This window comes from Mesoplodon bidens (genome assembly GCF_964165515.1).
Source record: "Mesoplodon bidens genome assembly, chromosome: 11".
In the NCBI taxonomy this organism is placed as follows: domain Eukaryota; kingdom Metazoa; phylum Chordata; class Mammalia; order Artiodactyla; family Ziphiidae; genus Mesoplodon; species Mesoplodon bidens.
The window spans coordinates 11,555,749-11,572,397 of NC_138167.1; the positions used below are offsets into that span (position 1 = coordinate 11,555,749).

Genomic DNA, 16,649 nt, shown 5'->3' on the forward strand with positions numbered 1-16,649 from the left:
GGGCTTTTGTTTGCTAGGAGTTTATTTTTGTTTTTAATTACAAATTCAATTTCACTACTAGTAATCAGTCTGTTCAGATTATCTGTTTCTTCCTGATTCATTCTTGGCAGGTTGTCACAGTAGCCTTGCAAAGTGCTTACTGCTGTATCTTGCTGCTTGGCCTGTATCATGGAGTAGAGGTCACAATGCTAGGCTTCCAGTCCCAACACTGATCTAGATATGTGATCTTGGCTATTCTCTAGATTTACTTTCTTGATCTGTTAAATGAGAGATTTGGCCTAGATAATCTCTGAGGTCATTTCCATCACTATAATTAAATATTATATGCTTCTAAGTGATGAGAGACTAAAGACATTCCTACACTGACCTTTGCATGTAATCAGCTGACACTACAATTTAGGATGTCAGACTATCCTTATGTTATTCCTGATTTGATTATGGTTAGAGGCTGGTGTGTTTCTAGTGTACATAGTTACAATTGACATTGATGGTTATAAAGAAGTTCACGGGGCTTATTAAATCTAGCCTTAGAATTTGAATGTTCTGTGTTTCCTCCAGTGCTCATATAAGCTATATATCATCCTAATTTTGAAATTTAACCTTCCTCAGCATAAGTAAAGTCTTCTGGATTTCAGAGGCATTTGTGATTTCACAAAGTGTCCCTGAAAACAATGTTAGCCTCTGTGTCACATTCTGAAAGCCCAGCTCTAAGTAAATCTTATTGGGTGTTTGGTTTGAAGGTGAACTCAAGCAAATCTATTATTGAAAATCTGGTTCCTGGTGCCCAGTACCAGGTTGTGATGTACCTAAGAAAAGGCCCTTTGATTGGACCACCTTCAGATCCTGTGACATTTGCTATTGGTAAGTTGCCAGCCACAAGAATAATACCTTTATCAGAGTACTATTTGGAGGGGTGTAATTTCTAAGCTCAAGTCATTATCATCATTTATGGGAGGTCCATACTAGTTCACCCAATATTCACCCTTCAGAGTAATTAGTGATTACAGATGTATACCTGGAAGCCATCCTTAGCATCCATTACTTGGGAAAAAGAAAATCTCAGGCAAATATTTTTAGTTTTTAATGATTGTATCAGAAGAGTGAAAAACCTAGTTATTAGGTAACAGTGTGAAGCTATTGCTAAGATATTAAACATTCCTTCTTGACTTTCTTTTTTCACTCCCCTCTCTTCTTCTTAGTTCCAACTGGAATAAAGGATTTAATGCTCTATCCCTTGGGTCCTACAGCAGTGGTTTTGAGCTGGACCAGACCTTATTTAGGAGTGTTCAGAAAATATGTGGTTGAAATGTTTTATTTCAACCCTACAACAATGACATCAGAATGGACAACTTACTATGAAATAGCAGCGACTGTCTCCTTGACTGCATCAGTGGTAATCTTTCCTTAACCAGCTGTCACATTTTCCTGTGTCAACAGACATGCTTTCATGTGCCAAATGTGTCTGAAAAAATTATTATGTGTTATGTAAATTAGACCATTTTGTAAAAACACACAGGTAGCTTGCTACTTTCAAGGTTTGGGGTTGTTTTTGCTTTTAATTTTTTTGTTGTTTTTTGAGAAAGAGAGAGAATTGTGTGAAACTAGCTTTCACTCTTATTGAGTGTATTGCTAATTCACATTTTAGTAGACCTACCAAGTGTTTATTGTTTCTCTCTGCTCCTAAGGAAGAAAACACAGGAGATTTCCTCTAGTCATTCAATAATTAGTTGACACTGCTTAACTCTAATGATGGCTCTTCTTGACATTGAAAAATCAGTTAAATACCAATAATGTCAGGCCCTTAGAGGATGTTCTTCAAGAGAGCAAGAAAAGATTGCTCTTTCTGAGACTAGAATAATTTTAAAAGTGCAGGTTAGCTACAGGTCACATACAAATTACACAATTGTCCTCTACCCAGTTGACAACTCTGGTGATTGCCACCCAATATGGATGCATGTTTATGGTCCATGCTGGGAGAATATAAAGTTGTGAAAGGTTATTTGCCTTAGAAATCAGAGGACATGTATATACAGTGACTTACAAATAAATACTAATTCACTTGTGTAATATAACTTAGGAAACTGCAAAAGGAAACCAATACTGAACGTATTTGACTCTATATCTTTTGATCACTTTTTAAAATAGATTAGATTGTGGTACATCATTTTATTTACATGTCATCTCATTCCAAAAAGAATATTTTTAATGGAAAATACAAAAAGGCAAAAGGAAATTAAAAAATTACTTTTTTCATAGGCTAAGAGAAGTACGTAACTGTATTCCAAAAATATGATTTTCCCTCTTAGTCTTTTGTCTTCTTGCTTTTTTCAGAGGATAGCTCATCTGTTGCCAGCATGGTACTACAACTTTCGAGTTACCATGGTGACATGGGGAGACCCGGAACTGAGCTGCTGTGACAGTTCCACCATAAGCTTCATAACAGGTGAGTGCATGGGAAACGGTCCCATGAGAAGAGATCACTATTTTGAGGAAGTTCTGAGGGGACCCATCTCCAGAAATTGCTAGTCATTCACCCAGGACCGACTGAGTATCAATTTCACAGAAGATGATATACTTGATTCTGAAAATTTATTATTTGTTTAAATAATAGCCTTTAAAAATTAAAAGATAATTTGTATCCTGAGTTACTGTCCTTAATTTCTTTTTATCCTGAGTCACTGCCCTTGATTTATGCACCCCTGTTCAGAATTGATTAGAATAGAGATGTAGCAGGCAGAGCTTTCAGCTTTACACCACACTCAATTGATTTTATCCATTTTGATAATTGTATTTGGTAGAGTGCCTCCATTTCCTTATTAATTAAGCCATTTTCAAAGTCACAGGCTGACTGCAGTACTGTCCATTGCAGGAATTAAAACAGACCTGGAGACACATAAACTTGGGTGTGTGAGTCACAGGTTTGCCACCTTCCACCTGTAAACTCCAGCAAGTTAATTCTTCTAAGCCTGTTTTTTTCAGGTGAAAAATAGGGATAATAATAGTATCTATAATCTGCTATTATTATCTATTGTTACTTCCTAATTAAAAAAGCTACTTGGCAAAATACATGGCACAAAGTTTAAGTACTCAAAAAACTGTTAGTGTTGGATCCTCAGAGCCTAAAATTATGTGGATCACCATCATATGGCAGAGATAGCAGTGGTGGGCAGAGGTAGCAACGAGAAGAGGAAATTCATCCGAGAAACAGTAACCCTCATTGTCTGAACTAAGATTTTTTCAAGAACTTTTGATGGGACTGCAAAGCCATAATTAAAGTTATACTGAGAAAAGAAAAGAGAAAGATATTGTTTAGGTGAAGAATAATTTTGTCAAAATAATTTACTCACTGGACTTCTAGCTTTACCCTGTTGAGATTTATCAATTAAAAAAACAATAGAAAGAAGTTAATCATGTGAATTCTTACACAATCAACTTACATAGTTCATCACTTTTGTTTACTGGCCAATGTCAAGAGCTTCCTTTGTTCCAGATGTTAATAGTAATATTAAAGTAGAGAAGTGAAAAACTACCATAAAAAGAGAAAATACCAATTATTTGACAAGCCCTGTGTTAGCCTTTTTGACTATATTCATAATCACATGCTTAATTATAATGAAACTTCATTGTATCAATAATTCATACACTTAACTTTATTGAGATTAATGCTCTGAGAATGCTCTTTCCTTCTCAGACAGAGCAGCTGTCTGGAAAAAGCCCAGACGTCACATCTGATCACTTGATTGAGCAGCCTTGACCCTGCTAATTTCCAGCTGTAGAACTTTGAGCAAATTATCTTAATGATCCTGGACTTGTATTTTCTCACTGGTAAAACTCAAAATATTGCCTAACAACTGGCTAATGAAACAAAGCTAAGCATAGGGAACTTGCTGTAGTGAGCCAGGACACTTTCTGGACAGAGTGTTCCTGGTATCTCCCAAGGGGGACATCAGAAATGAAATATTAATAGGATTTGGAGTTCTGGACTCAAATGGTTTAGGTGTGCCTTTCTAAGTTGGGAACTACCTGGGAATGGGCAAAGATCATGAGATAAGAGGTTAGGTGGACAAAGCAAGTCTGGATATGTAAACTATGCTTAATAAGCAAGCTACTTGCCTAGGTGAGCAGTCTATTGTCTCCAATAAATTGATCTTTGGGAATTTCTTATTTTTTCTTGGGACAAACCGCTAAGTCATGCTGACACTGGAGATCCACAGTTTTATCTAAGCGTATTGACACAGATGGTCTCGATTCTCACATCTATAAAATGGGCATAATAATACCTCATAGGGTAGTGTGAGAATTAAATTATGTAATCTAAATCATTATTAAAATACATATGGTAGCTGAGTTTTATTTTTATACCTGTATCTAAAACTAGTTGAAATTTTAGCTTTTGGTTGGGGGGGGGTGCTTTCTTCCCTCATTTCAATTTTAAAGCAAATAAAGACCTCATACTTTACTTTCATATGTTTTCCAATTGTAATCCAAATTGCCAAATTGTGTGGGAATAGGAATAAAATACTTGAATAAGGTGCAATTTATTAGAACCTCAAGTCTATTATCTTTGTTAGGCAGTTTGCAAGTCAAGTTCGTAATTATGCTAGTGTATCAAATAATGTTTAATAAACTAATAGTGACATCTGGTGGCCTTTCAGCAATATGCTGGATTTGAAATCAACAACATGGAGTATAAAAATGTGAAGACTTCTTACCTGTGAGCGAGAGATATATACTTCTGGCTCTGCAATTTTGAATATGTTCACTCAAATTAGAACTTGAGAAAATACCCTTTGAAGAAATATACATATAGGTTCTTGTATATAGTGAATTATGTAAAAATATGTTATGAGGCTATAAAGAAACCAGGGTTATTTTCCTTTATTAGAATTTTCTGCAATATGATATGAGTTTGTGCTACTTATTATAGACATTGTTGATATTTCAAGATTTTATTGTCAATCATATAGAAATGCTACTCATACTTAGCATGAAACAGAAATATGTTTTTTACTATTACATATCCCTTTAGTGAATAATTGTATCTGAAAGCATAGATAGTTATGAATGTTTGTTATATGTATTAGTGCATGTTAAAGAAAATAAGTCTTTTTGATTTGTAGAAATTCTCCTCCAAACATTGGTTGGTTTGGGACTGTATCTTGGAATAGAACACTTGGCTATCTTCAAACCAACATCACATGGAACTTAAATTCAACTGTGTATTTGTTAAAATCTTCAGAATTATCAGTTACTTTAAAAATAATTAAAGTGTGCTTTCAGAGCTTATGTATTATAAAGCTTGTGATGAACTCTCCTCCCCTATCAGAATTTTTTTAAATTTAAAAATGTAAAGTTATAAAATAAATTCATAAACTCAGTGTCAGGGAGAATTCAGCTTTCTAAAGTTAAAAATCTCTTCCTTCCTTCCCTTAATACTTGCTTCAGAAACTTTTATTTAGAGCCTACCTTCCGTGAATAACTGCTCTAGACACTGTAAATGCCATTGTCTTGTTATCTTATGGACATAATATTTATTTTTCTGTTCCTCTACTCATTGATCCTACTGTTCTTTATTCTCATAAACTTCTTTGCTGCCACAATAAAAAAGATTTATTTTTACAGGATCCCAGAGTTTCTAGTACTGCTTGGAAAATAAGTTCACCAGTGCCTAATAATATTAATTTATTGATCCAACAATAAATTAAGCCTAAATTTGACCCAAATATGTGAACATTTTTGGAATCTTGTAAGTGAAATTTATATAAAAAACCTTGCTCTCCTCAGGTATAGGTCTGGCTGTCTTGGGTCTGAGCCATACAAGGTAGCATCCCACAAAACCAGTGCCCACTTCATACCACCAAACTTCACTATATTACCAACAGATCCAAGAGTCCCTAGGACCATCATGAGGTGTGAATTTTAATTCTCTAAATTAACTCTGGGATTTCATGCTCTGTTGGTAAGTACTTTAATTATTCATAGTCTCTTATACTAAAGTGTAGTTCTTTCCTCCCTCATAGCCCCAGTTGCTCCAGAAATCACTTCTGTGGAATATTTCAACAGTCTGTTATACATCAGTTGGACATACGGGGATGACACTACTGACCTCTCACATTCTAGAATGCTCCACTGGATGGTTGTTGCAGAAGGGAAGAAGAAAATTAAAAAGAGTGTATGTATCTTTGATTCCCAGTATTGGGCATCTGTTGAAAACTATGAAGCAAACATTTATTGAGACATCAAAAAAATATTTGTATGCCAAGTGGCACTGCTTTTGGTTCTGGAGACAGGATAGTGAACAAAAATTAAATTCCTTCTTTCACAGAGCCTACCTTTTAATCTTTAGTAGTGAGTAGTAATCATTGTATCTATTGATTTCACCTGTGTTTAAAGTTATGACTGAGCTTTTTCTTCAGAATACTAAACATTTTCAAGAAAACCATAGTTATTTCATTATTTTCTCCATATATCCCCAACACCTAAATATATGGATATGTTGGAAACACAAATTTCTTTTCTCCTGGTTTATTAAGCTTTTTGTTTTATTAGTTAGGGTACCAACTAAATGACTGTAATAATATTTTTTTAAGGCTGTGGATTAAAGAATATCAACACCTATGTCTCTCTCATGGTACCCAGCACTAACAGGGCACCTCTGCTGTGAGGGATCATCCAAGGGTCCAGATTCTTTCTATTTTGCTGCTGCATCTGCCACTAAGTGTAGTCCTCATCTGCATAGGCAAAACTTCCTCATCTTTACAGCCATATTCTAGCCCACAGGAAGGGGAAAAGAGAGGACACAAAGGTCCAGCACATACAGGGTGTGAACAAAACTATAAGTTGCCCATGGTAACTCCTCTTACCCATGGTTGGAATGGGGTCACATGGTCCCCACTAGCTATAGAAGAAACTGGGAAATAGAGTCTTTAGTTAAGAAAGCAGGTGTCCATAGACATGGTTAGGTTTCTTCTGAGCTTCTCAGCTAAGGCTGAACAATGTTCCTATTAGTAAAACCAAGCAATTGATTTTTCTAAAATTTGCTGTGAATATGAAGGGGAAAAAATCAGAGTAATACCCATTCCAAACAAAGGAATTAATCACAAAAATGTTCCTTTATGTATTGTGCCTATTTGGAGCTACGTTGCATTTGGCTCAGCTGAGAAATTTATATCATGTTCAGAGGAAATAATATATTCGTAAGGCTTAATCAACTGTAGATCGCAGCACAGAACAGAGAGGGAACATTTGTGATAGCCCTGTGGTTGTTTGGAATGGTATTCTAGTTTAAGGCCATTAGAAGCTTAAACCCTCCATTCTGATGATCTTGCAGGTAACACGCAATGTCATGACCACAATTCTCAGCCTGCCTCCAGGAGATATCTACAATATCTCCGTAACTGCTTGCACTGAAAGAGGAAGTAATACCTCCATGCTCCACCTTGTGAAGCTAGGTAAGAAAAGTACACAGGTGTGTGTGTGAAAATCATCATACTGGGAGAACCAGTGTGTGTATCTCTTGGTTTAACATGGTCTTCGCAACTCAGTGAAATAGAAAAGAAAATGGTTTGCTGTCTTTTATAAGTACAAAAGAGACAATACTATCAAAAGAGTACATTCAACTTATAAATTTCTGTGAGTGCAGTGTTTACTGTGCTGGAGACAAGAGTATTCATCATTCATAGTAAGACTAGAGGAACCAACGAGTCTTAGAATTTTAGAGATGGATGGACCTTAGATACTATCTAGTGCCGTGTTCTCAACCCTATCAGACAGCATTCCCCTTTTACATAAATATTATGCAATGCCCTCATTAATATCTTAAATTGAAATTCATAGATAAAATAATCCACATGTTGATTTTTATAATTTGATATAAATCCTAACTCTAATACAAAATCAAAATAAAAGAAAAATAATTTATAAAAAATAACATGGATTCCCTATGTATATGTTCAGGTACAGCTTTTAGCTATTCTAAAAGTCATAATGGGACTACCTGATGACTATATACAATGAAAATGAATAAATGTGAGTTTGCAAGAAGTAAAAGGATCAGTAGTTCTTCCATACAGGAAGTATAAAAATAAAGAAATGAATAAATCCATATTAATTAATTAATTATTAATTAGAAATAAATTATTAAAATAATTAAAAATAAAGCATAAGTACAGGTGGACCCTAGAATAAAACCTAGAGTTAGGATAAGTAATAAGAGACTAGACAAATTTGCCTGTGATGAAAGAAAGAGGGAAATAACCTTAGTTAAAGTAGAGATAACATGCTGAGAAAAATAATAAGCCGTGGATGAGGGAAAATGAGGAAACTATGATATTATTGCAAATGAGCTGGAACTTATTGTGTAGTGTCAAAATAATTATTTATATTATGAAAAACAACTTGGAAGTGACACTATATGACACAAAACACATCTTCTACATTCAACAGTCTACCATGTATTAAAGTATATATTTAGTTTCTGGTACTTAAAGAGACCTCAGAAGTAATATCCTATAATCAGCATCAGGCAAAAGAGGACAGATTGGCAAAAAGTTGTGTGGTAGACCTCTTGGGGCAGTATCAGTTTGAGAATGATAACCCCCAAATAAATGCAATTCAATATGTAATTTTCACAGCAGAGATCTCATCATTTTTATAGTTGAAAATTTTAAATATATACATAACTAGATATCATGAAATCACTTCATGATCCATACAAATATTGAATCATTATGCTGTACACCTGAAACTAATACAATGTTGTGTCTATTATAATTCAATAAAAAATAAATGTATAAGGCAATAAAAATATATTCAAAACATTTAGTTCAACTTACTGACATCACCGTTTCAGATATCTGCTAATTTATATTCTGTGTTTGTCTATAAAAGTTTCAAATAGTTTCTGTTATTACACATGTTCATATGTGCAGCTATAAGTAAAGAACAATCCAGGGTGTTTTATTAGCAACCTAAATACCAGGAGCAGCAGCACTGACAGTGATGTACCTTTGGAAAACTCTTGGAAAATCCAGAACCAAACAAAACAATCTTTTCTTAGTTTATCCACTGGTTGCATTTCTCTATAATTCAGTGCATAAGACACAAAGTCTTAAATCTTTTTTGTCTCTTATTTGCCACAGTAAAAACTAAACTCTTGCACTGAAATCCTTTAGAATTAATTTGGTAATTGAAAATGCATGATGTACTAAATAGACACTATGGGCAGAAAAAGTAAATTATTGAGTAGGTTTTTTTAAACAACATTAAAAAATTTTTATTGGCGTATAGTTTATTTACAATGTTGTTTTAGTTTCAGGTGTACAGCAAAGTGATTCAGTTATACGTATATATATATATTCATTCTTTTTCAGATTCTTTTCCCATATAGGTTATTACAGAATATTTAGTAGTGTTCCCTGTGCTATACAGTAGGTCCTTGTTGGTTATCTTTTATTTTTTATTTTTTATTTTTATTTTTTGTGGTACACGGGCCTCTCACTGTTGTGGCCTCTCCCATTGTGGAGCACAGGCTCCAGACAAGCAGGCTCAGCAGCCATGGCTCACGGGCCCAGCCGCTCCATGGCATGTGGGATCTTCCCGGACCTGGGCACGAACCCGTATCCACTGCATCGGCAGGCGGACTCTCAACCACTGCACCACCAGGGAAGCCCTGGTTATCTATTTTATATATAGTAGTGTGTGTATGTTAATTCCAAGCTCCTAATTTATCCCTCCCCCCTCCATGTTTCCCTCTGGTAACCATAAGTTTGTTTTCAAAATCTGTGAGTCTGTTTCTGTTTTGTAAATAAGTTCATTTATGTCATTTTTTAAAATTAGATACCACATATAAGTGATATCATATGATATTTGTCTTTCTCTGTCTGACTTACTTCTCTTAGTATGATAATCTCTAGATCCGTCCATGTTATTGCAAAAGACATTATTTTGTTTGACGTTACAGCTGACTAATATTCCATTGTATATATGTACCACATCTTCTTTATCCATTCCTCTGTCAATGGACAGTTACGTTGCTTCCATGTGTCTTGGCCACCATAAACAGTGTTGCAATGAACATTGGGGTGCATGTATCTTTTTGAATTATGGTTTTGTCTGATATATACCCAGGAGTGGAATTGCTGGATCACATGATAGCTCTATTTTAGTTTTTTAAGGAACCTCCATACTGCTCTCCATATTGGCTACACCAGTTTACATTCCCACCAACAGTGTAGGAGGGTTTCTTTTTCTCCATACGCTCTCCAGTATTTATTGTTTGTAGACTTTTTGATGATGGCCATTCTGACCGGTGTGAGGTGATACCTCATTGTAGTTTTGATTTGCGTTTTTCTGATAATTAGTGATGTTGAGCATCTTTTCATGTGCTTTTTGGCCATCTGTATGTCTTCTTTAGAGAAGTGTCTGTTTAGATCTTCTGCCCATTTTTTGATTGGGTTGTTTTTTTTTTTGAGATTGAGCTGCATGAGCTGTTTGTATATTTTGGAGATTAATCCCTGTGGGTCGCTTCATTTGCCAATATTTTCCCTCATTCTGTGGGCTGTCTTTCCATTTTGTTCATGGTTTCCTTTACTGTGTAAAAGCTCTTAAGTTTAATTAGATCTCATTTGTTTATTTTTTTTTTATTACTCTAGGAGGTGGACCAAAAAAAGATATTGCTGTGATTTATGTGAAAGAGTGTTCTGCTTATGTTTTCCTCTAAGAGTTTTATAGTGTCCGGCTTTACAGTTAGGTTTTTGATCCATTTTCAGTTTATTTTTGTGTATGGTGTTGAATAGTTTTTAAATAACATCTTAGTTCCATTTGTGTTCTTCTTCATGGAAACTTTCTTCAAAATTATTTTACTTAACCTTAATTTTTTTTTTTTTTTTTTTTTTTTTTTTGCGGTAGGCGGGCCCCTCACTGTTGTGGCCTCTCCCCCTGCAGAGCACAGGCTCCGGACGCGCAGGCCCAGCAGCCATGGCTCACGGGCCCAGCCGCTCCGCGGCATGTGGGATCCTCCCAGACCGGGGCACGAACCCGCGTCCCCTGCATCGGCAGGCGGACTCTCAACCACTGCGCCACCAGGGAAGCCCCTTAACCTTAATTTTTTTTCCAATATTAATTGCATGATAAAGTACTTGTACTTATATTTATAGTGGATTTATTCTGATGCAAAGTTAGAAATTCATGTGGACAATTTTTCTCTTTGGAACTTTCTTGATTATTGCAGGACATCTAGTATTTCTGAGCCCTGCCCACCGAAGTCTGGTTAACTTCCTCCATTGTGACTACTAAAAACATTTCTGCAAATTTCCAAGCACCCTCAAGGGGGCGGTACTACTCCTACTGAGAATCATGAGTAGAGTTCTTTCATGCACTGCACACAATCTGCTTTTCCCTAGCAGTCTATACTTGAATTCCAGGAATGTGGAGATCACCAGCTTCCAACATTGCACGATCTATTTATTAAGACAAAAAAATCACCTGATTCCAACCATTAACTCTGATTTTGTTCTCTGTATGAATGTTAGTTCAAAACTTGTTTCCAGGTAACTGGAATTACTTGGAGATCATGCCTGTGTTCCCTAAGACTTTCTTTTCCCAAGCTTTATTAGCACAAGCAACCATAAGTGTTTCTCGGGTTTCTAGATGCTTTCTCCAACTTATTTGGTTTCTTGGTCTCCCTTAAAGTACAAGTTCAGAAGTGGTCCTACCAAAGTAGCATTCAGTGGCCTACTATGTGTTTTGCTGTCATTTTTATGTGACATTATGGATGATCCATGAAGCCTCAGGAATATGGGTTAAAGTCATGAACTGGGACAATTACACTCAAACAAATAGGAATGTGAGTAAAAAACCGTCATGATTTCCCAAAGTTATCATGAGGTTTTGAGTCCCCGTGTCTCCCCATGAACAGACAGGACTGCCTAAACCAGTTTAGGAAGTTCCTTTGAGAGCTTCCCTGGTGGTGCAGTGGTTAAGAATCCACCTGCCAATGCAGGGGACACGGGTTTGAGCCCTGGTCCGGGAAGATCCCACATGCTGCAGAGCAACTAAGCCCGTGCACCACAACTACTGACCCTGCTCTCTAGAGCCCGAGAGCTACAACTGCTGAGCCCGCAGCTTGCATGCCTAGAGCCCATGCTCCACAACAAGAGAAACCACCACAATGAGAAGCCCGTGCACCGCAAAGAAGAGTAGCCCTGCTCGCCCCAAACTAGGGAAAGCCCGCGCCCAGCAACGGAGACCCAGCACAGCCAATAAAAGAAATAAAATAAAAATAAATAATTTTTTTAAAAGTACCTTTGAACTTTTCAAATAGGGAAGACAAGTTCCTGTAGCAATTATTTCTAGTGAATCATTACCCTTAGAATTGATAAGGTTTTCCATGTTGGTATCTTAATATCAGACAGAATATTACCTCTGTCCTGTTCCTCTCTGAAAGCAAGACAATTTTATATAATGTGCCTGTCCTTAGCCCTTTTTTTCCCCTAAAAATGAAATAACCCTACTTTTTATCCATTTGTCTAAAGGTCTATTTTCCATTCTACTAGTGACATTATTGTGTTTTATAAGCTCTTTCAATTTTCTATAACACACATTACCTTGTCTGCTGCAGATGCTTAATAGATATTTGTTGAATGGAATTGAAACTATAGACCTTGAAGCTGAAATTAGTATTACAGTTAATATTTACCCAAAACAAGTTTCAGCTTTCAGAGAAGTGAAACATTTTGCTTTAGTAATAACTGAATTGCAATTTTTTTCACAAAACATTCATTCTTGCCATTTTTATGTTTCTATACAGCATTCATTTAGTAGACACAGAATTCAAATTAATTCTACTTTACAGAAAAATATAGCTTTGGCACACAGATTTTCGGTGCTTGTTTAAATCAGAATACCATCTTTAACCTAGGAGCAACACTGGTTGAACCAACCCTGAGTTTAATTTCTCTGTATAGAGATCTCTTTGGAATGGCTCTATTTGCTGTCATGGAGGACAGTATCTACATCTGGAGAAAGAAACCAGACTATCAATGAATCCAGAACAACATAAATTAACCCAAGATGGCATGTACAAGGGTAGAAAGCTCTTAAAACAGTTGCCAAAAATTTTCAATTATTATGTCATCAGCAGACATCCAGAGAAGATATGTATCATTAGTGGTGCTGTTTGCAAGGCTTTGAGCCAGTCATCCCATTAAGAATCTTAGGTTGCCAGCAGTTTTATGGTACTATGGTGGTACGTGATGACAGCTCACTTTGGCAGTTAACACAAATGTCAATCAAATCTGCACTAAGACTTGTCATTTTACAAGAGCTCGTTGGTCTGCATACAACTGCGGCTTCAACAAGCAACCAGTTGTAACTTCTAGTCTTGGTTCTCTTGGAACTCTGGAGAAACTTTAGGAGGATTTGATAAGCTTACATCATACAATCAGTTTTCCAACCTAAAAAGAAAAAAAAAGGGGGGGTGGAAGGAAGGAAGGAAGGAAGGATTGAGGAAAAGAAACAAGAATGAGAAAGAAATAACAATGAGATTCATAAAATAGATCTATGGTGATAGAATATCCATTCATTAATTTGTTTAACAAATATATGCTGAGAAACTTCTAAACACTGCTCAGATGCCAGACTTCTTATCATAATAAACCCAAAAAGTTACGTTCATTTTCTGTTCACAAGGACCTTATGATCTAGTAAAGGGAGAGATGGTCATAACTGCTTTACAGAGCATTAAAATAGGGTAGTATGATGCAGATGGGTTTGGAGTAAAAGCTTTCTCTGAGGAAGCAAGGAGAAGAGATCTGAATAACAAGAAAGGATCATCCATGAAAAGGCTGAGGAAGAGCACGTAGGCAGAAAGAACCAGGAGAAGTCAGACTATATGGGACTTGCAAGGCATGGAGTTGAGATTTTATTTTGAAATTGCACATTTGAAGCCATTTAGAGAATTTAACATAAATAATCTGACATATTTAAAATAAGCCTTCCATTTGCTCAAGGGAGAAAGGATTTGGGGGTCAACAATAAAGGTAGGGAGACCAATTAAGGGATTATTTGTCATTAGCCTTAAAAACAGCATTCTAATTAAAATAAGTGCTGTGGGAAATGATGGTAACTTTGACCGAAATGGTAATAATGGAGATGGAGAAAACTGGGCAGAATTCAGGAGCTGTTTTGGAGGTTGTGTCCCCAGAATTTTCTGATGGGGTGAAACAGGAAATGAGAGAAAGAGAAACTAAGAATGTCTCCTAGGCTTTGCTCTTGAGCAACTAGGGTGGTGCGTGGTACAATTTACTGAGATTGAAAGGACTAGAAAAACTAGAAGAGGAGGAAACTGGAGGAAAGCTGAGAATCAAGGATTCTTCCTCAGACATAAAAAAATCAAAAGGACATCCAAGTGCAGTTGTCAAATAAAGAGACTGTTGATATATGTGTCTGGAGATCAGGGGAGAATTCTAGGCTGGAAACATAAATTTGGGGGTGTCTGGATAAGATCATCAAGTACTAAGTAGAAACAGAGGAGAGGAGCCCTGGGTCTAGCCAAGAAGAACAACTCTAGCATTTAGAGACCGAGCAGAGGAAGAGGAGTTAGCAAGAGAGACATGGAAGGAACAGCCAATAAAGTCAGAGAAAGGCGAAAAACAGAATGTGTACATCACTATGGTCGAAGGTCTGCTTTATCCTGACCACCAACCTGCTCAGGCAGGTTCAAGATAAGGACTCAGATAACTTTAGTTCTGGGAGAGATTTGGAGATAATTTAGTGCAATGTCCTCATTTGGGCAAGTTGAAACCTAGAGAAATCTGTTGAACCTGGATCTAGAAACAGTACTTTTTAATCCATCTGCTGGCTTATGTCTTCCTGGATTTGGGGTGTATTTTTTTTTCTAAAGCTTCATTTTTCTATGAACGCATTTAACAGAGCAGGAAGGAGCCTCACACCCATTCCTGTGGCTTTCTGTTCCTGTTTGGGAATTTGAGCATTGTGAAATTGGCTTGATTTCCTTAATCTCAGCCATGAAAGTTTTTATATAGATGAGAAGTCTTTAAAACATAATTTGACTATAGACACAGATGTTAGGAATTGGGAGGATATTAGAATCTGCTTTCTTCTCTCTCTCTCTCTCTCTCTCTTACACACTCACACATCAAATTTTAGTAGCTTACAAATAATTATATCCATTTTGATGAAATGTAATTTCTGACTATATAAAAGCCCAGCCATTACAAGGTACTGTCATTCCTGGTCTCCCTGTCAGTTGAGAAAATGTGTTTAATTCTTATGTTGAAGTCACTGAGCGTACAATTTTGGGAAATAGTTACTTGGATATATGCAGTTCTCATTTTCGGTATGAACTGAGTTAAGTGTTGTGAGTCATGGCAAACTGAAGTCTAAAGTTCCTCTCCCTAGCCACCCATCCCTTTCCTTGAATCCTCCGCCGGTAAGTGACTAACTTGTTATTCCCCTTAACCACCACCAAAAAAAACAAACAAAAATGAGTTCATAAGAAGGTGAATAAATTTCTGTCAATGTAGCACAGAGAGAGGAAAGGAAGATGAACGAATGAATGGATTGAAGAGAGGGAGGAAATGATAAAGGAAAGAAAGTGTGTGTATCCTTTATTTATATACATTTATATTTAACATAATTTATATATATATAAACACACTTTATGCAGATATTCTATTAATTTGGGTAATAATATGACTGTGATGGCTGGCAAAAATTTACCAAGTACAACATATATATACCACCAGTCAATTAGAAAGAAGATAATAAAATAACCAAGGTACTATAGTTTTTAAAAATTAACTTATCCTATCAGTCAACAAATCTTTATTTAACATTTATTACGTGCTTCCCACTAATCTAGGTGCTAAGGATACAGAAATGAACAAAGCTGACAGAAATTTCTATCCTCCTTCTAGTGGAGAAAAAGGACAATAAGCATAAATTATAAGGATGTCAAATGGTGATAAGTGTTATGGAGAAAAATGAAGCAGGAAGAGTTCTGTGGTGCAGGTGGGGATGCAGTTTTTGTAGGGATAGGGATAGAGTAAGCTTCACTGTGAAGGTGCTATTTCAGCCAAATCCTGAGGGAGCTGTGGATGCCGAGCAGGTAGCTGGTAGGAGAGTCTGTAGGCAGAAGGAACCACAGATGCAAAGTTCAAGAAGCAGCACTGCACTTGGAAAGTTCAAGGAAAAGTTGAGAAGGCAGTGTCACTGACATGGAATAGAGACGAAGAAGAGTAACTCAGAAGGCAGAAAGGTAGCAAGGGAACAAATCGTGCAGGGTTTAACCAGAGGGAGATGATGTTCCCCTGGATGGTTCAAGCAGAGGAGTAACATGACCTGACCAGTTCCAGGGATCACATGGGTGAGGGTAAAAGCAGGAGACCAGTAAGATAAGATGACCATTCATCCCAGTTGCTTCAGATACCAGTTTAGATCTGTTATGGATCAGGTAAAAGCTAGTCATCTTCTTTAGCAATCCCTTTCCTCCCAAAAGGATTCCAACTGGACACTTTTGATAACTTACATGATCACCCTCCTCCTTAGGGTTAGGAGGCTATAGCGTCTATCCAGACACAGGATTATACTTGCTTCCACCAGTGATGAAAAGTGATCAGATTCAAAAT

The 16,649-nt window shown here is 36.5% G+C and overlaps 1 protein-coding gene across 1 annotated transcript in view; it reads left to right on the plus strand.

Moving 5' to 3' along the window:
• PTPRO (protein tyrosine phosphatase receptor type O) overlaps nucleotides 1-16,649 on the plus strand; it is a gene marked incomplete at its 5' end in the record, with an annotated part of 220,369 nt that overhangs the window by 149,667 nt on the left and 54,053 nt on the right. Inside the window, 5 exons of the mRNA XM_081249297.1 lie at nucleotides 741-861; nucleotides 1,200-1,393; nucleotides 2,332-2,443; nucleotides 6,021-6,172; nucleotides 7,331-7,451. Coding sequence (XP_081105423.1) covers nucleotides 741-861; nucleotides 1,200-1,393; nucleotides 2,332-2,443; nucleotides 6,021-6,172; nucleotides 7,331-7,451 — 700 coding nt within the window. The remainder of the gene's footprint in view (nucleotides 1-740; nucleotides 862-1,199; nucleotides 1,394-2,331; nucleotides 2,444-6,020; nucleotides 6,173-7,330; nucleotides 7,452-16,649) is intronic.